Genomic DNA, 19,765 nt, shown 5'->3' with positions numbered 1-19,765 from the left:
CTGTAAAATCAACTTCAATCTTCAAGGAGACAAAAGAATGATCATGGAATGAGTATCTAAAATAAGAGATTATGTTTAACTATGTTTAGTTGCAGGTGTGTGAGGAGATGAAGAAAGAATAACACAGCACTGTATTAAACCCAGAGTAAAAGATGGTTTGGGAAATAGTGAAGCCTGCCGAGCTGGTTTGGTAGCCTAGATTGAAGACTGATGATACTCTGACTGTTCACATGCTCCGAGATAATAGTTCATATCTTTGTGAAAAGCAGTCAACCAAAAACCTTAAATTTTTCACGAACGTAGTGAAAACAAATCAAGTCCAAGTATGCAAACAAGCTTGCAGCTTGAATGCTGTTGTCATTAAAGCAAAAGGGAGTTTCACTCTCATCTTGTTGACATTATCATAATAATAAGCTTTTTGAAATCAAAACAAATATAAAATGCAATACAAGTGTCTTTTAGATCAAAGCTTATTTAACAGGACTAATTTCATTTCAGGTTATTTTACTGCAGCATAAGCCAAGTTATAAATCTTTAAATTTGATATAACTGAATAATTGACACTGTCATGGGCCCTTATTTTAACAATATATAGGCTTTAGATATTTATTATTTACAATAAAGAAACATGTATTTACACCCTTACAAGACTATACCGGAAATCTAGAGTCAGGACCAGAAGGAGTCACGTGACACGCTCTACTGGTTAAACTTCCTGTTGTCACTTTAGTTAATTATTTCTTTCTATTTTTTTTCCCCCTTCTAACGTTTTCCTTTACTTTTTAAAATTATAAAGTCGAGTTATAATACGTGGCGTTTATTTTCCTTTGCTAAACCTTTCCCGAGTGTCTCTGAAACGAAGCGGTACTCTAAGGAAGTTTAACCGGTTGCTAATGTTAGCTAGTTAGCTGGCGTATCTTTCCTTCAGTGACAGGTGAAAGCTCGCTCCGTCCAGGCTTACCTTTTACCTGTTAAAATCGTTTTTACGTTTGTAGCCTCCTGTAGGTGATCAGTTTACAAATCAACACCATGGCCGGTCTGCTTTCATTGCATTGTGTCGCCTCTCTCAAGAAGTCCGGGAGTCTAATTCATTTTAGAAGCGCTGCTCTGGGGGTTCATATGAGACACTATAGCAGCAAAAAGGCCCCCTCTTCATCATCTTCGGAGTATCTGCACCAAAGCGTCGTGCCTTCCATGCATTACCAGAAGAGTTTACCCAGGTAAGGCGTTTTGTGACGAATTTGGACACATTGCTTTTTCATTTTCTCCAAACATGTCGCGCAAACTCAAAAAAATCTGTGGTTTCATGTGCGCCGGAGATGTCCAGCAAACAAAACAAAAGGTGTCCTGAAATAAAGGTGACCCATTTAGCTTTTAGATCGATGTAGGTAAAAGGGCATGCTTGCGCTAAACTCAGTGACCACTAGAGGGTGACATGAATTATGATTAATGACGCTTAAAAAAAATAGGTGTGTGAAAACAGTTCAGATTTTGTGCAGGAAACATTATCCAGATATTTCAGTCCATAAGATGGCATCACACAGTTGCTGCACATCCATGATGCAAATCTCCCATTCCACAACATCCCAGACTGCTCGGTTAGATTGAGATCCGGTGACTGTGAAGGTCATTTGAGCAGAGTGAACATGGTGCTTTATACTCCTGGAGGCAGCCATCAGAGGATGGGTACACTGTGCCCAGAAAGAGATGGCCATGGTCAGCAGTAATACTCGGGTACGCTCTGGTGTTTAATCAATGCTCAGTTGGTACGAGATGCCCAAAGTGTGCCAAATAAACATTGTCCACAGCATTACATGATCACCATAGCCTGAACCATTCATACAAGGCAGGATAGATCATGCTTTTGTTTTGTTTATGTCTAATTCTGATCCTGCCGTCCAAATGTTACAATAGAAATCGAGACCCATCAGACATTTTAAATGAAATAAAAAGAAGAAAATGTCCCTAGTTTAAGAAAGCTGTTGAACATTTGGTTCTTGAACATGGGTCACCACATCACAGTGGGTGCTCTCTTCCGTTAAGTTGTTTTTATTATAAAACATACAAATGAATCGAATAAAACATGACTGACTTCATTTCCCTTTTGCTGTTTAGATTGCCCATACCAAAACTGGAGGATACTATCAGGAGATATTTGGCTGCCCAGAAGCCTCTTTTGGATGATGACCAGTTCAGGTGAGTTTCCACAAGTTAAATCAAACTTTTTATTTGATTATTTAAATGCTTTAAACCTAGTTGGAGCCATTGTTGTCATGTATCTGCAGAACAACAGAGAAACTTGCTCAGGATTTCCAGAATGGTGCGGGAAAGCAGTTGCATGAGGAACTGGTTGCTCAGGATAAAAACAATAAGCACACAAGCTACATCTCAGGTAACTATGACTATAGCCTAAAACTGAGCATCAAAGATGGAGTAATCACTGTTAAATGAGGTTAAAAATGTTCTTTTGTGTCACAGCTCCCTGGTTTGATATGTATCTGTCTGCACGTGACTCTGTGGTGCTCAACTTCAACCCTTTCATGTCCTTCAATCCCGACCCAAAGACTGAGTACAACGACCAGCTGTTGCGGGCGACCAACATGGTGTGTTCAGCTGTGCGCTTCATGAAAACGCTACGAGCCGGTCTGCTGGAGCCAGAGGTTTTCCATCTGAACCCAGTCAAAAGCGACACGGACAGTTTCAAGAACTTTATCCGCTGGGTCCCATCTTCACTGTCCTGGTATGGGGCCTACATGGTGAATGCATACCCTTTGGACATGTCTCAGTACTTCCGCCTCTTTAACTCAACTCGGATTCCTAAGCATGGGCGAGATGAGCTCTTTACTGATGAGAAAGGGCGACACCTTTTGGTTATGAGGAAAGGAAACATGTACGTGTTTGACATAATAGACAGGGATGGGAATTTAGTGAAACCTGCAGAGATCCAGTCCCACTTGAAGTACATTTTGTCTGACTCGACACCGGCACCAGCCTTCCCTTTGAGTGTTCTGACCAGTGAGAACAGGGACGTGTGGGCAGGGCTCAGGGACAAGCTGATTGGTGCTGGAAACGCAGAGGATTTACGGGTCGTGGACAGCGCCCTTTTCTGTCTCTCCCTGGATGACGAGAGCATGCGGGACCATATTCACATCTCCCACAACATGCTGCACGGCAACGGCTGTAACCGCTGGTACGACAAGTCCTTCAGCCTCATTGTAACCAAAGACGGACAGGCAGCTATTAACTTTGAACATTCCTGGGGTGACGGCGTCGCTGTGCTTCGCTTCCAGAACGAGGTCTTTAAGGACACCACCGAGAAGCCACTAGTGCACCCAGGTTCGGCTGCTGCTGCTGTGGATTCGGCCTCTGCTGTGCGCAGATTGCAATTCAAGCTGAACAAAGAGCTGGAGAATGGCATCCAAAAGGCAAAGGAGAATATTGACTCTGCCGTATCAAAACTCACTATTGACGCCATGGAGTTCAAAAGAGGCGGGAAGGAACAGTTAAAGAAGAACAGGCTGAGTCCAGATGCTATAGCCCAGCTGGCTTTCCAAATGGGCTTTCTGAGGCAGTACGGACAGACTGTAGCCACGTACGAGTCATGTAGCACTGCAGCTTTCAAGCATGGCCGCACAGAGACCATCCGACCAGCGACTGTACAAACCAAAAAGTGCTCACATGCTTTCGTTCAACAGCCTGGCAAACACAGTGTGGCGGAGCTGCAGGCCATGCTCGATGAATGCTCCAAATATCATGGGCAGCTCACCAAGGAGGCAGCTATGGGTGCGTGTGACATGTCAGCATGCAGATAAATTATGGTGATTTTGTACACCAGTAAACGCAGTGTTTTAAGCTGCAGATATCTCTGATGGTAATTATCTGTCATAGCAACAACACATCATAACAGGCCAAATCAGTAGTTTATCTGAGCTAAATATTTAAACCATAAAACGCTATAACCATGTTTAAATATTTCACAGCCCTCCCAAGATGATTTAATCAGAACCAAAGGAAAAAAACACCTTTAGTTTGGTTCTTTGTCCTCCTGCACCATCAGGAGTTGAGCAATCGATCTTTGCACACAGACATTTTTTATTTTACTGCTCTAAAAGTTCTTATCTGTACCAAATATTATGTAATCATCATGTTGCTGTGTGTTTAGGATTTGTGCACTTGTAATGCTTTAAAAAAAAAGTATATTTTTCAACAATAGCATCTCATTTACAGTTTAAAAAGTTGAATTTGCTGTAATATTTAATAAACAGTTTGCCAAGTAACCACCTAGTAATGGGCTAAAAGGACCCATTTTTATCAGCTGAACATCATCTAAGTGACCATGTGATTAAGTGTATAATTTTGCCCACACATTGTACAGGCCAAGCAATACTGTAGCATGGCCATGTAATAGTTAAAAATATAGCAGCATATGTTAAAAATGTAAATCTTTTTAACATATTCAGGGAGAAACAAACACATCAAAGTGTATGGTCTTAAAAACACAATGTATGATTGTCACTTACTTTTTTAGATTTATTCATTTAGATTTAATGATACTTAGGTAATTTTTTTGGCCTTTATGACTTGGGCTCTCTCTCAGAGCTCAAATCGCACTTCAGTCTGACATATGCAGATATCTGATTTACAAAAACTGGGATTCTCAGTTTTAGCATTTTTCTACTAAATGGATGAGCAAATATGTTTTGATATTAGCTTATTAGACATAGAGGGGCACGGTCTGCAGTATGAAATTTTAGGAGGTTTTTTACAGTAATGCAAGCAAGGTTAAGTCATAAGTCTTCTTATTCACCATAATGTGTGACTTTATTAAAGAATTATTTTCTTGAATGCATTGTTCGATATAAAAAACTGAAGTGTTAAGATAATGACTGATTCGCACTTTTTATTACACACAATGCTGACCTGAGAACAGTTCCTTCACTAACTGCTCTTTTTGCATCTCTCTCCAGGTCAGGGTTTCGACCGTCACCTGTTCGCGATGCGATACCTGGCCGCCTCAAAGGGCCAAGCTCTGCCCAGTCTGTACACTGACCCAGCTTACGCCGCCATCAACCATAACATCCTCTCTACTAGCACCCTCACCAGTCCAGCTGTCAGTCTCGGCGGCTTTGCCCCTGTGGTACCTGATGGTTTTGGTGTCGGCTACGGCGTCCACGACAATTGGATCGGTTGCAACGTATCTAGTTACCCGGCTCGCAACGTCCATGAGTTCCTGCAGTGTGTCCACAAGTCTTTAGAGGACATTTTCACAGTGCTGGATGGAAAGCCACTGAGCTAAGAGTGAACAAGTGTACTTTTACATATTGATAAAGGTAAGAGTAGGAAGGAAATTCAGGGAGAATAGAAAGGATGGGGAAAACTGAAGGGCAGCTCTTTGAAAACAAAGTTTCCTCTGTCATCCCTTAGTTATATATACGTATCATAACAATTGTTCGGTGATGAATAGGACTGCTGGTGTGCGGCAGAAATCATAACCAGTTATTTTGGTAAAACTTGATATTCTAACATTTTGGTGAAAAATATCAGCAACTTCATCTATAACACTACAAAATGAGAGAATCAAAGAAAAATCAAGTGTAGCAAAATATAATTCTTATCTTTTCATATTCACTTTCAAGCCCTGAAAACAATAATAATAATATACAACATATTTACCTTCATTGAAAATTTGCTCGTGTTTGACTTCCTCAGCCCACAGTTATTCCAAATTCCCATTCAGACATTTGTGACCAACTCTTACATACATGCTGATGTTAGTGTGCTGTGGCCTAATGTTACTGTTAGCTGCGATTTAAGGTTGTTCATCCATCCATCCATCCTCATCAGGGGGAGGGAGCCTATACCAGCTACCATGGGGCAAGAGGCAGGGTACATACTGGACAGGTCACCAGTTTTTCACAGGGCTAGCACATAAGAACAGACAACCGTTTGCACTCACATGGGCAATTTGGAATTATCAATTAACATAACCCCACTAACTGCATATCTTTGGACTGTGGGAGGAAGCCAGAGTACCTGGAGAGAACCTACGCAAACACGTGAAGAACATGCAGAGGGGCCTTCGCATGTTCTCCAAACTCAGCACCTTCTTGCTGTGAGGCAACAGTTTAAATATAATCCTGCCCCTACACAACTTGTGGTTTCTCAAGGAGGATCTCCACATTAAACTTTTTTCTTAAATGGAAGTGAAATACGAAGCAAATTTCCACTAATTAATGGCCATGATACACGTAATGCATATATAATATAGCTATCTTACAGTGTTATGAAGTGACACAGAGGCCAATTGAGTTACTGCTTATGTCAGAGAAATGAGGGAATCGTTGCTCTGTAAAAGGCCCTTCAGAAGGGTGTAGGGAGTGGGTTGAACTTGGAGCTCTGACTCTAGTTGGTCATTCATGCAGTTAAACTTCTCTGCAATAGTTGCCAGTCAGGATGCAGAGGATGTGCCTTTTTTTTAATGATGTGAAGCTCAACCAGAGCATTTACAAATCACCACTGTAATACACTGAACTGTCATTAGTGTTAGATTACAGCCATTTGTTGTGCTTGAATGTATTTTGAAATTAAAAGTTAATTACCTCTGCTCTTTTATTTGCCCTTGTGATTCTTTACAGACAGCTGATCATTTAAGACAACACATATTCTTTAACCAAATCACTCTTTATTTAAAATAAAAAATAGTTCCACCAAAAGCAAATGTACAAATGCGGTAGTACAACAGAAACATCAGCTAAAGTAATTAAAATGAGCAAAATCCAGATTTTAGATGGGCTTGATCTTGAAGTGTAGGCCGATCAGACTGAAAACAAGACATTTCAGATCTTGCACCAGGTAGTAGAACACACGAAGGCCCTCAGGGTCCCTAAAAACACATGTGTGCTTACATCAGTAACAAATACAATTTACTTTCCACTTCCCAACTCCTGAATATATTACTTACTTTGACTGATTGACGTCAATCAAGGAGCCAATTTTGGAAGTTGTGAATGAAATGTGCTCGTCCCCGATGACAATTTCGAGTTCCTGTAAAAGATGAGACAAAAACAGGCCTCAGAAAATTATCTTGGGAGAAAATCATCAGTGCAGAGTTGATGAAGGTGAAAATTTAGGTCACTTTCTTTCATAAGTAGAAAAGTTTAGGTCATTTTCAGAGTGCTCTCAACTTTATTCTTTCTCCACTATGATCTTATTGGTCACAGAAAAATCCATTTGGTTGACCTTCTGTCCGCACAGGTTTGAATTAAAGGATGAACTGCAGTTGACTGCTCACTTTTAAGTAAAGTAGCCAAAGACCTTATCAAACTGGGACATTTCTTCCACCTTCCGTCTTATTATCTGCATGCTCAATTTGCAAAGGGTTAGAAAAACTAAAACTAAGCGTATAACTATATTAGAAAATGATTCTTTCATAGAAGGAAATCACACTCAGAAGATAAGCCTGAACTTTCAAACAATAACTTGTTTTAAGCAGCCATTTATCCCAATGGATGATATGACCCTTGAGCAATCACTCCAGGTATGTAATAGGAAACAGAACAAAGATCTAGAGTATGAATGACTGACTAAATGTTTATCAGTTTTGCTATTAGAACTATAACATATTCCAGGATATTGAAGTTAAAAAAAAACTGCCAAATTTATTCACACCAATATTTTATGTAAATCATAAAATATTCAGATTGTGAAAGTATAACTTTGCATGGAGATATTAAACAGAGTGCAATTACAGTATCAGCAAAATCCAACTGATGCTGTAGGGTCATCAAGTCAGATTTTTCTTTTTTAAATCTTCCACAGATGGAAACGATAAGCCTCAGTATAACCATGAGGTCTAAGCGTACCCAACCCAAACCAGGAAGAAAATGGAATAAAAGAACAGAAACAGTCCACTTCTCAGCAGTTTTCACTACTGGATAAACTTAGTGTGGTTTGGGTGAAGGAGCTGCCTGGATACAGCATGCAAAAGGCAGGATTGAGAATCGCCACTCTCAGCGAAGGTACCAGAATATTTTCACAACAGCACACAGACTGTACTTGCGATGTGGAATAGTTAAAGACCGCCTTGGACAGTTGCCTATTGCAATGTACCTCGAAAACTTTAAATCTGCATGGCATGAATGAAAATAGCTCAAACTGTAATAACTGGGAGGACACGGGGTAATAAAGAGGTCACAAACCTGTCTGCCAACTCTATCAGGAGGCGGCCACAGAGCATCATCTTCCTTGGTGATTTCACTGTCGTCAATGATCCTCTTCAGCTCCTCCATCACACTTTTGTGAACATATGCCTGGTTGGCACACCGGAAAACGCACAAGTCAGATTTAAATTTGTACATTTCGAGAAACAGCATTAATTTATAACCACATACATGTTGTTTGAGCATGATGACCGAAACTACTTCTCGAAAAATAACCAAACAACCAGCTCTTACTTTACAGATATCTCACCACCCCTTACACATACATTTAAAATCAATCATACGTTACCTCTTTCCTGATCATTACGTCATTCTTGTAGTTACTGTTGTTTGCATATCTCAGTTTACCTGCGGGGGAAAAAAGATTAACTTTAACGTGGGAAACTGTGTATCGTTTCGAACAAAACGCCCGAGTTTGTTATCAATCGCTACAGGCCGCATGGCGCGTACGCACTCACAGGATAAACTCAAAACATTACTGCTTATATTCTAAACCACACGCTATGGTAATAATTATCTTATTTATATAAAAACAAAGTTAGTAATCAGCATTACTCCTGCAGCTAAATCCAAACGGAGAATTTGGCTCTTTGACTCCGCTGCGGCCTAGCTAAACCGGTTAGCTTCGAACCACGGACAGCTAACGCGTCTGTATTGCCGCTCAAATTACACTTACCGTCAGGCCTGAACTCAAATTCTAGAAACTCGTGTCCAAACTTCCCCTTGTGTCCGACATAATATCTCAAATAAAAGTCGCTTGTTGACATCTTTATTCTACAGAAAGCGTTTTCTGCGCAAGTCCGATGAACAAAACTGAGCTAGCAAGAGCAGCCCAGAGCCTCGCCAACCGTATACGCATGCGCAGAGGATTATAGCTGAGGGGCTTTTTTGACCAAAGTTTTGTCTCAAAGGTCATATTCCCGCGATAATTCAGTCATTTTTTTACTTTAAGAATTTAGACTTAGGGTTTCTTTTTTTTAAAGTTTGTGTCAGTTTTTTAAGTTAACTAGCAACTTTTTTTCTTTTATGCCTTTAAAATATTCCTTATTTGCACATCGATTTATTTTTAGTTTGATGCATCTTTGATTGTTTGTTAGTTCAGAAGTATAAAATAAATATTATTTTTTATTCATTTAATCACCTATTTTTGGAATAAAACTCCGTTAATAAATACAATTTCTGGCTTCCTCTTGGGGTATGTATAAATCTATGACAAGACCCAAGAATGTGCTTTTTAAGACGCCAAACCATAATCCTCAACAACTTCTACAGATGTACAGTATGGAACAATTCATTACTGAAGCACAACATTGTTTATTAGACTCTTCTGGTCCTCTGTAAATCTTCTAAATGGCTTTGTTACATTACAAAAGAAAAAGAAACAGTTGAATAACTATATCAGTAATTAATTGTTAATTATTTCCAGTTTTGTTCATTTGTTTGCTTGATTTTACTTAAGCCATCAATTCTTGGTTGGTGTTTCTGCATTCATTTATCATCAGGTTCTTCCTGAAAGAACTCACGCAGGGCTGAACTTTGCAGCGTCTTTATACGTGTCGCATTTTTCTAACGTCATCAACCCGCTCTGGCGCACAGGAAGAGTCTGCACGTGTGGTGGTTGTAAACTTTGAGCCATGGCAGGCGCGTTTTCACAGGAGCTTGAGGATCTGTTGAATCCTTTGCCAAAATTCGTGGATCCGGAGGATGATGATGACGAGGCTACCAAAGCCAGAGTGGTGGACCGGTTCAATGAAGACGACAATGAGGATGAAGATGCGGCCGGCCTCAGCGCTCTGCGGAAGCGCAACACCTCCCTGCTTTCGGACACAGATAGACGGTATGTGGGAAAGCCAGTGTCCCGAAAGCAGCTGCTTAGAGAGACTGAGGAGGATGAACATGATGTTGAGGAGGAGGAGGAAGAGGAAGAAGGTGACGAAGATGATTCAGTGGGGGATGAAGAGGCAGATGACGATGAAAATGCTTCAGAGGAGGAAGACGATGATGAGGAAGAGTTGTTGATGGGCAGTGATTCAGAACTCGATGTTAATCTAGCTTCAAAGAAGAAAGCAACTGACATCACCTTTCCTCAGAAAGTAGACTTCCATAAACTGACAGAAGGTATGGATGACCTGGGAATGAGCGAGGATGATGATGAAAGCCATGAGGAGTCTGAAGGCAGTGAAGAAGAGGAAGGCTCTGATGATGATGATGATGATGATGAGATGGAAAGCGAGCAAGAGGATGATGATGATGGAGTGGTGCGCACGTTTTCCCAGGACAAAGTAGATGAGGAGGTGGAGAAAGGAAAGGCGGTGAAGAACCAACTGGCCCTGTGGGACCAGCTGCTCGAGGGCCGGATAAAAATCCAGAAAGCTTTGGTGACTGCCAACCAGCTTCCTCAGCCACAGACTTTCCCAGAGTTCAAGAGGAGAGGTGGGGGGGAGTTCACGGCGGCGTTGAAGAACACTCACAAGGCTCTGAAGGCTCTTCAGAGGTCCCTGCTGGAGTTGCATGACCAACTTCTGCACCAGAACGCTGACACGAGATCCATCGACATGGGGGAAGACGAGGCGATAACCAGCGACGATGAAAAGGAGGGATCAGCGCAGCAGGCCAGAGCGCCCAAACGAAAACTGGAGATGGCAGAGTACCCGGACTTCATGGCCAAACGGTTTGCAGCTTTCCAGCCTTACTGCAATGCCACGCTGCAGAAGTGGCACGACAAAACAAGGCTGACGATGGGAAAGAGCACCAAAGGGTTTGGGGCGTTTGAGAGGAACATTCTCACCCAGGTGGAGCAGGTGCTGATGGACAAGGACAGGCTGTTGAAGCGGACCCAGACCCAGCGCTCAGAGTACCGGGTCCTGGGGAAGGTGGAAGCCCCTGCTCTCACATCTGAGAACATCCCCATGGAGGGAGGCGAGGTGTCGGAGCAACAGCTGAAATCCAACACGCATCTGAAAGATCTCAATGAGGACATATTTGATGACGACGATTTCTACCACCAGCTGCTGAGGGAGCTGATCGAGCGTAAGACGAGCGCAGCGGACCCCAACGATCAGGTGGCTATGGGCCGGCAGTGGCTGGCCATCCAGAAGCTGCGCAGCAAAATCAAGAAGAAAGTAGACACTAAAGCCAGCAAGGGGCGCAAAGTCCGGTTCCACATCCACAGCAAACTGGTCAATTTCATGGCGCCGATTGACCACAGCTCGATGAGCGACGAGGCCCGCAGCGAACTCTACCGAAGCCTGTTTGGTCAGAACACTTCTATGAGGGAGTGACATTAACATGCTGAGATTCCCAGGACTGAATGGCCACTCTCCTTTAGCAGGAACTCTTCAGACTGTCTTACATACTGAACTCAAAAGAACGTGCAGTTCTGTAGAAACATCTTTCATACCAAAGTGCTTCTTTATTTAATCACAAGAGTGCTACTTTAAAAATTCACACTGTTTTTCCATCACATGTGAATGAAGTAAAGTGATTACTTGAACTCGTTGTATGACTTTAAGTAAATAACTGTGGCCAGTCCCATGCAGCCAGTTCACAGAATGTTCCTGCTCCAGTTTTGTTTGTCTTTTGTTCTTTGCTTTTATTTTTTGCTTTTCCAGTGAAAAAAAAATCCAGAAACCCTGCTTAGTGCATACTGTTGATTTGGGGCACAGCTGGGAATATGTGACACATTGCATATGTTGCAGGGCTACATTAGCCTGGACTGAGATCAAAAAGAAAATGAATTTTCATGTTTAACTATTAGGTAATAGTAAAATTAATTTTAGATACGTTATTACAAATACACATTTAAACCCTGACAGGAAAGCTTTCTCAATTGTTTGAATACATGGCAGCATTGAAAGCAGATATTGTGATTTGGAAAATGTAAAAAAAAAAAAAAAAAACAACAACTTTGAGTCCTGTGATACACCGGACACCTCTCCATGTACCCCACGCTCTGCCCTATTACAGCCCTGATGAACTTCTGCCTTCTCATGATGCTAAATTGGATATGAAGTTAAGAAAAATGCATCGATGGTTTACACTAACAGAAAAAGAAAGCTGTTTTCTGTTAACTCACTGTTTTTAACCGTTTTCACATGGAAGTTATCGCCGTTACAGGATGAGCCTGGTGTCAAAATGCAGGTAAAAATTATGAGTTGTTTTAAGCAGTTAACCCTTTAAAGTTTACCAAAATAATCCTTTTCAATTTTGGTCCAGTGAATCAGAAAACAGAAATTTTAAGTATTGAAACTATGATGTATGACATGATATTGATGCTCTTGGTTGTAGGAAAAAGTATTGTGATTTGAGCTTTAGCTTAAATGTGTCTATCAGCCCTTAAAGTGCTGTGTTTATAAAGTTAAGACATGAGGGTTTTTATTTGCAAGTAAAATACATTTGTGATTTAAATTCAGATGTTTCGTTTGTTTTTAAGCTGAATCTTGTGAGAACTCAAACTGAGTTTTATTGTTTTATTTTATTGTCTACCTGCAGAAGTCTCAGTACATTTTTCACCAATTACAGCATCGGAAATTGTTAAACAAACGCAATCTACATGAATATCTGCTGACGTACACACAGCATGCCTCACTCAATTCAAGCCTACCACAACCACGTCTGATTTAATGTGCAATGCTTCCAGTTGTCTGTTAAGCAGATTATGAATGGCTAATGTAGACAAAAGCAGTAACAAGGCTTTGATGTCACTGCAGGTCTGTACTTGCTAAAGTGTGCCTGTGTCATGCGTTTATATTGTAATGTTTGGCATTTTCTCCTTTGGGAGACAATCTTACACAAGGCAATTTCAATATCGAGCTTCAAAACAGTGCTGAGTCAGAATGGCATCCGCACAGTGCCGGCAGGTGCTGCTGGTGTAGGAGTTCCCTTTAGCATTATTATTTCTCTCATGATTAACAACACTTTAATGCTGGGTTGATCTGACACAAGCGAACATCATTTTATTGTGACACCTCTTCCATTTGGAGCACATGCTCGTGCCCCAGAGCACACCCACTGTTAATGCTGGCTGCACACCATTCGGTATGGAGTCAACCTACAGGACTCAGCTGTGAGGAAAACAATCCATTTAAGGTTCACATTTTACTTGCAAAAAAACTTTTAAGGGCTCTTTGGGGCATTTTATCACAACGCAGACATAAAATGCCATTCCATATCTTTGCTGCCTCTACAGCACTAAGCAGCGTGTGGCACTTCTCTCTCAATTTGTGACATCAAGAATAACACAACACAGAACGGTCTTCATTAAAGAAGCTTTTAAAGGTGAAAATAACAGTACCTGAGCAGTCAAACATACAGAAAAGAAACTGCATTAAACAACCTTAACAGAACACGCAGATCATATTAAATCGATCTCCTTTTAGAGTTCAGTCCATCTTCTTTTAATGAACACATCTTAACATGCATCTGACAGTTACAAGGAAAAATTATACTTTGTGGTAATTTCTTAAAATGATAAATTTTCCTGATTTCGTAATATTAAATGGGTAAATGCAAAATTAAACTCCATATTTAGTCCACAAAGACCATCTTTGGCGGTGATGTAGTACATCGGGTGTTTGAGGCATAAATTGGTTGTTTCAGCTGAGCTTTTTGTTTAATCATTTTTAAACAGATCTTGAAAAAGAAAAATGTTAGTTTGCACTGATACGGGGAATCAGCAGCATGTCACTTCACTTCATTTATTGGATCGTTAAAGGCTGTCGAGTGTGTGAATCTTTTTGCAGACAGTTTCTCCAGCTCCGTGCTGGATTAAAGGCAAGCAGCAGTTTGAAATGAAATTAAAAGTGAGTGCCTTTTTTCACTCCTCCCTCGATCAGTGTCATCCAGTACACAAGTTAAAGAGAAAATTTTAACTGAATACCTCTGCTGCGAACCAGCTCCACAAAGCCTCCTTTCATTTGAATAAGTCTAAGCAGAATCGCACCAAAAGGAGGCTTTTTGAATTCCCGGAAGTTATGCTGCCTTGTTGCAGTAGCCATGACGAAGAGCAGCACACTCAGGCAAACCATTCTCCTCTTCCCTGAAGGAGTGATGAGCTTCAGTGGGGCCGACTGCTCGACTCTATGTTCGGCTGCTTCTTCTCCGTCCCATAACCGCTGAACCACCCGTTCAGCCGTTTGGTCAAACCGCCGTTCAGAATGTCCTGGATGTGCTGAACGATGAGATTTATTGCAACTGCGTTGAAAGACAGATGTTACATGGTTACAGATGGTCTCAGTTTGTAACTCTGTTTTACTGAGAGATACAAACTCATCATCCAAAAAGAGTTAATACCCCCAAAACTTACAGCTCATCTTTAATCATCAAAGGTCTAAGCTATTTTACAGAATAAAACGGCACAAAATAATGAAAAAATATATGTAATTGTCTCTTTGTTTACCATAGCTACACTATTTCGCTTCTATGGCAGATATTATAAATTGTATATTTTAAAATATATATATTAAATGAATTGTACAGCCCATATTATATAGAAATCTTGGTCTGTTACTTCTTACAAAAACACATTATTTTTTTGTGACACTTGTAAGAATACATTTTAAAACTTAAGGTATGTTTGGGTTAATTACACTCACTGGCCACTTTATTAAGCACACCTGTCCAGTTGCTCGTTAACACAAATATCTACACAACAGCAACAACACATTTAGACATAGAGACGAAGCAACATGCTGAAATATAATCAGGGGTCAGAATGGGGAAGGAAGGTGATTTATGTGACCGAGTGTGGAGTGGTTGTTCGTCCCAGACAGGCTGGTCCGAGTATTTCAGAAATTGCTGATCTACTGGGATTTTCCTAAGCAGCCATCTCTACGGTTTACAGAGAAAGGCAAAAATACTGATGGCACTGAGTGCCACACGTGTGAGCAGGAAACTGAGGATACACCAAGCACAGGGCCACCAAAAATTGGACAATAGACGGAAAAACGCTGCCTGGAATAAAGTCACCACAGTAAGCCTGTTGTTCCATTCTTTGTATGTCAATGCTCCTGTTCCAAGTCAGACCTAAACAAATATTTCAAATATTATGTGTAGAAAATTAGACTACTGATCATCTGGAAAGAAGTCTCATGATCTAAAAATCACAATTATACCAAAGCCTGTAATGTTTTTATATGCATGTCTTTGCCACATCAACAAATGTTGTAGCAGATTTATGGCAAGAAACATTTTTACAATTAAAAAGCCACAGCGGCACATATACATATAAAACCTGACCAAGAAGCAATCAAGGGGAAATGGTCGGAGCAGGTGTGTCACGACAAAATCTTCAGAGAGCAGTGCAGTTTTCTTTTACAGCTTTCCTAAAACTAGACAAAGCTGTTTTGTCCTCACTTTGCTTCCTGAGTATGAAGACCACAATTCCCAGCAAGGAGATAAACACAGCTGCGTCCTTGCTGATAAACACTGTTGAGTCTCCAAAATTTGCTTCCACTAGATTTGTTTTTCTAAATAATCTGTAATGTAGTCTTTATGATGCACTTCCCAGGCAGACCCGCCCCCAGAACAACCAAAAAACTACTTACCAATGTTGTCAACTCCTCTCGGTATTATCACATCAGCATATTTCTTTGTCTAAACAAAGTCAAAAAAAAGAAAAAAGAAAAAAGAGCAAACATTTTATCTTTGACTCCATGTTCAGGGACAATCTGCAAATGTGCTAACAGAATATGGACTCACCGGCAGACAAAACTCTTCAAAAGCAGGCTTGACAAAGGTGATGTATTGGGCTAGAACGCTTTCCAAATCCCGACCACGTTCACTGATGTCACGGAGCACTGAAGGAAAACGAGACAAGGGAGAAAACGTTTAAACTGCATAAAGTATTTTAACACTTTTGTATAATTTCTTCCTTTTTTTCTATTAAAAAAGTGAAAAAAAAGAAAAGATAATGAGTTAATTACTGAGTTGATCTATTGGTAGGTTGTTTAGCTACCTATAAGCAGACCCACTGTGTTTTCCCAGCTTCTAGTTTGGAGGTTAAGCCAAGAACCTGCTGTATGGTAGCAATTTTAACAGGAAAACAGAAAAGCTTGTTTCCTAAGATGCCAAACTAGCTTTAATTTTCAAGAGCCCTTCTTTGCAGCCCCCCTGCACCACGGGACCTCATTTTAAAAACAACTAATTCAATGAACCGTTACGTTCATCCCCCCGCCCCGTGCTTATAAACATAACAGATTTGTCTCGCCATGCGTCACCTCTCCGTGACAGACGAGTGTCTGCATCCGTATCCACGAACAGCTTCATGTGGAAAAAGTCTCGAATCTCCTGAGAGTAGAACATCAAGATGCCCTCAAACAGCACCACGTCAGCAGGGTACAGTGTCATGGTCTCTTCTTTCCTGACATATATTAAAACAGAAAGAAGGTTAAACAGCATCCACTGCAGTGAAAAATGATAAGAATGGCGATTGGAGAGATTAAAAAGCTTGCGAGTTATTCTGAAAAAAGGTCTTGAATTCTATTAAAGCTGCAGCACCCCAAGAATGTACTGAACCAAGAAATTATGTCTTGTTGCAAATGAATTTTTTTTTCTTTATTTTAATTAACTTTAACAAAAATGAAATCTCAAATTTAAAACAATTTAAAAAAAACTATAAATAAATAATTAACTTTTCATGTACTGTTTCACATTTGAACACTTTTACTACAAAGCGCACTCAGATTTTCCCACCTTCCAGGCAGTTATGGGCTTCCATTCATTTCACTATGATATGAAAATCAATTTGCCCACCACAGTAGATATAATGCATGTCTTATGTATTATGATGCTTCCATTGATGCTGCATCAGAGATCTCTTTGTGTAAGCTGAAACCTGCTGAAACCCCTTTTAATGTTGTGCCTGTATGAACAGTTAGTCACCTGGAATGGGAAACAAAGTCATAAACAGGAATGTGGACCGTTTTCCCCTCCTTGATGTCCCACAGGGTCGCGATTATGAGGTCATTGTCAAATGCATCTATAGAGAAGGAAAGAGCACAAGGTAGTTAAAACCAAAAGTCACACTTGGCATGAATGAACATGAATGCTTACGTTTCAATGCTCGAGCCCCCTCTGGCCCAGTGACTCAGCATGACTCACAAATGCAGAGGCGATGTACCTGGGTGGTCAAAGTTGAACTGGCCCTTGAGCGCCTTAGCCTTCTGTTCCGGGGTCAGGGCCCTGTAGAAGCAGTCCTGGCTGAGGATGGCCACTTGCCGCTGGTGGTGGTCGATCTCGTTCTGGCCCAGCAGCTCCATGATCTTACTGCACACCGACGACTGAACACAAACAAAGAATCAGAAACAAGTGATCCTCGTTACACGATTTAACACGGCCTGATATTTTTGCACTGAAACCAACATTTACTTACACTTGACGTCCTAATCATGTAAAAACACAGCATAGTCCATTACTGGAAATCATTGACGCCATTTCAGACACATAACAAATAACTGCAGTTTACTCCCTGTTCAGATAACATGTCTGGGAGAACAGGTGGTTCTGTGAGCAGTTACTCCTGTGGGAAAATAGAGGCATAACACCAGGAAGTTGAAGCCACAAACAACTGACTGTTGAACCACAACCACCTTCACCTAAGAAGTCAGCATACCGTCACCCATATGAATAATGTCAAGAGATATGCCAGTCTTGGATTCATGGAAATACAAGGCTAAATTAGTTAGCCAAACAAATCCCAACTAATTAAATGTAGGTCAAAAACTATGCTTGTATGATGAAAATGCAAAACATGTTGCTAATAGAAAGAAGTGCTCCAAAACAGGGCCTCATAGCACCAATCTTCAAATACATGTTGAAGATTAAATAAAAAGGACAAATGTACTTTATTTTATTTGAATACAATTTTCCCAACTTCAGAAGCTTGTTTTATGTTCTTATATGATAGTTTTTGTGCTTCGGTGAATGACTTTTTATATCCTGAATAACTGTTAAAACTTTTACGTATCATTTCAGGTTATTTCATGGATCTGCGCCTCGTTTCTTGTTAGATGTATTGATTTATGTAAACTTGAGCCAATCAAAATATGGGACATTTTCTCAGATTTAGTATAAAAATGCTGTGCAATCCTGTCATAAACTGGAGCCCTGGTTCACCCTAGAGACTGTGTTTATTGTGATTATCCACTTTGCAACAAAATGTGACCATAGTGCAGCATATTCTGATCATCCAAGACAGAATACTGGAAACTACTGGGAACCTATAACATGCTGCACAATACAGAATGCCAAAGCACATATTTAGTCTGTCGTGGCACCAAAGGCGTCTATATTGTCAGTGTCAAGCAGGTCAGTGAAATGAGATAAAGTTAACATCAAGCGACTTTGAAACAGCGGATACATTGTGTGACATCAGAAAATCATTTAGAAAGCGCAATAAAAAGAATAACATCAAAGCTGCAGCCTCCAATAGTGAGAATCATGCATCCATCTGCTGCAGACAGCACAGTGCGTTAACAGTCAGTTTTTTCAGCTTTCTTTGTCTGCAAATGCATTTTACACTCCTCGCAGCCAGCGCAGCCAGCGCAGCTGATGCTAATTATGACAAACCTCACTCCTCCTTTTCCTCTTTTCCATGATCTTCGCCACTCTTTACATCCCCTCTGATTTAAAAAAAAAAAAGCATGAAAAACAAAATACGGGAGTCCTTCACGGAAGTTTGAAATCTGAACATCAATCTGGTTTCAATGGGGGGGAAATGACAGTAGTGTTGACAGTGCACGTTTTCTGATTTGACATGCAGTACTGCGGCCTGCGTAACTTTCACTACTGATCAACACAACAACCAGGCCGAGTGACTAAGTAATGATTTTAAACTAAACTTCTTTTTTCCGAGGAAGAATACGTTTAATTTCTTAGTCCTGCCCTCTTCATCCCAAACGCATAATCTAACACAACAGATATTTAAAAAAAAAAAATCAGACGCCTCCAAGAAATAATCCAAAGGAAAAAAAGAAGAAGAAAGGGTTTATAATATAAAAGCCAACCTTCCCGCTGGCTGTCCCTCCGGCCACACCGATGAGGAATGGCTGCCGAATATTTGAGTCATTTTCGGCTTGGTCACCTGGCTTTGTCTCGCTGTCTCCTGCCATGTTTCATCTGCAGCGCGCACCGTACCTCTACGCCGGGGGAGTGCGCGCTCCTCCCATTTGATGATGGTGTAGGCGACGGTGAAGTTGGTGGTGATGATGACGTTCAAGGGCAACAAATCGAAGATGAGGATGCTGATGATGAAATCGCTGACAGGTAGTAGCGGGTTCCTTTTTTTCTCTTTTCTTTTATAAATTTTACTTGTGCAGCAATTTAACATTATTAAAAACACGGACTGTTTTTCTTTGAGTTAAACAGATGTCAGTAAGCTGACTAGTACTCTAAGCCTTGAACACGTGGATTAATCAGCACAAAAAAAAATCCACAATCATTTTGATGAAACGTAAACTGTTTAAAGTGTAGAGTGGTGTATGGTGGTTAGTTCTCTCGTCTCACATCAGAAGTTCCTGTGTTTTCCTTCAAACGATCCATCTTCTTCC

The 19,765-nt window shown here is 40.7% G+C and overlaps 4 protein-coding genes across 4 annotated transcripts; 2 read left to right on the top strand and 2 right to left on the bottom strand.

The window, feature by feature from the left end:
* Positions 1-677: 677 nt before the first annotated feature.
* On the top strand, positions 678-6,605 carry cpt2 (carnitine palmitoyltransferase 2). Its single transcript, XM_026159407.2, has 5 exons — positions 678-1,220; positions 2,116-2,196; positions 2,286-2,392; positions 2,479-3,783; positions 4,968-6,605. The coding sequence occupies exons 1-5, from the start codon at positions 1,030-1,032 to the stop codon at positions 5,294-5,296; spliced, it is 2,013 nt and encodes a 670-aa protein (XP_026015192.1). The 5' UTR covers positions 678-1,029; the 3' UTR covers positions 5,297-6,605.
* Positions 6,606-6,662: 57 nt separating this feature from the next.
* Positions 6,663-9,131, bottom strand: magoh (mago homolog, exon junction complex subunit). Its single transcript, XM_026159408.2, has 5 exons — positions 8,896-9,131; positions 8,509-8,567; positions 8,199-8,309; positions 6,962-7,044; positions 6,663-6,883 (listed from the first exon to the last, which is right to left on the bottom strand). Exons 1-5 carry the CDS (start codon positions 8,984-8,986, stop codon positions 6,784-6,786), a joined length of 444 nt encoding a protein of 147 aa, XP_026015193.1. The 5' UTR covers positions 8,987-9,131; the 3' UTR covers positions 6,663-6,783.
* A 650-nt stretch (positions 9,132-9,781) lies between these two features.
* On the top strand, positions 9,782-12,626 carry aatf (apoptosis antagonizing transcription factor). The gene has a single exon (XM_026157627.2). The coding sequence runs from the start codon at positions 9,854-9,856 to the stop codon at positions 11,498-11,500; it is 1,647 nt and encodes a 548-aa protein (XP_026013412.2). The 5' UTR covers positions 9,782-9,853; the 3' UTR covers positions 11,501-12,626.
* An 846-nt stretch (positions 12,627-13,472) lies between these two features.
* uck2a (uridine-cytidine kinase 2a) lies at positions 13,473-19,445 on the bottom strand. The gene is made up of 7 exons (XM_026157632.2): positions 19,223-19,445; positions 17,338-17,497; positions 17,100-17,196; positions 16,436-16,578; positions 15,918-16,015; positions 15,764-15,812; positions 13,473-14,411 (listed from the first exon to the last, which is right to left on the bottom strand). Exons 1-7 carry the CDS (start codon positions 19,325-19,327, stop codon positions 14,275-14,277), a joined length of 789 nt encoding a protein of 262 aa, XP_026013417.1. The 5' UTR covers positions 19,328-19,445; the 3' UTR covers positions 13,473-14,274.
* Positions 19,446-19,765: the final 320 nt, after the last annotated feature.

The sequence above is a fragment of the Astatotilapia calliptera genome, chromosome 23 (genome assembly GCF_964374335.1).
Source record: "Astatotilapia calliptera chromosome 23, fAstCal68.1, whole genome shotgun sequence".
NCBI lineage: Eukaryota > Metazoa > Chordata > Actinopteri > Cichliformes > Cichlidae > Astatotilapia > Astatotilapia calliptera.
Note: the sequence above shows the minus strand (reverse complement) of the source record. Positions and strands in the feature narration are given on the sequence as shown.

Coding starts and splice junctions, on each gene's coding strand:
- cpt2 (XM_026159407.2), top strand. CDS start 1,030: ATGGCCGGTCTGCTTTCATTGCATTGTGTCGCCTCTCTCAAGAAGTCC. Junction 2,197..2,285: donor TTGGATGATGACCAGTTCAG/GTGAGTTTCCAC, acceptor ATGTATCTGCAG/AACAACAGAGAAACTTGCTC. Junction 3,784..4,967: donor CACCAAGGAGGCAGCTATGG/GTGCGTGTGACA, acceptor ATCTCTCTCCAG/GTCAGGGTTTCGACCGTCAC.
- magoh (XM_026159408.2), bottom strand. CDS start 8,986: ATGTCAACAAGCGACTTTTATTTGAGATATTATGTCGGACACAAGGGG. Junction 8,568..8,895: donor ATTTGAGTTCAGGCCTGACG/GTAAGTGTAATT, acceptor TTTCCCCCGCAG/GTAAACTGAGATATGCAAAC. Junction 8,310..8,508: donor ACGTAATGATCAGGAAAGAG/GTAACGTATGAT, acceptor TGTGCCAACCAG/GCATATGTTCACAAAAGTGT.
- aatf (XM_026157627.2), top strand. CDS start 9,854: ATGGCAGGCGCGTTTTCACAGGAGCTTGAGGATCTGTTGAATCCTTTG.
- uck2a (XM_026157632.2), bottom strand. CDS start 19,327: ATGGCAGGAGACAGCGAGACAAAGCCAGGTGACCAAGCCGAAAATGAC. Junction 16,579..17,099: donor GACTTTGTTTCCCATTCCAG/GTGACTAACTGT, acceptor AATATATGTCAG/GAAAGAAGAGACCATGACAC. Junction 15,813..15,917: donor TTGAAGAGTTTTGTCTGCCG/GTGAGTCCATAT, acceptor GACTTTGTTTAG/ACAAAGAAATATGCTGATGT.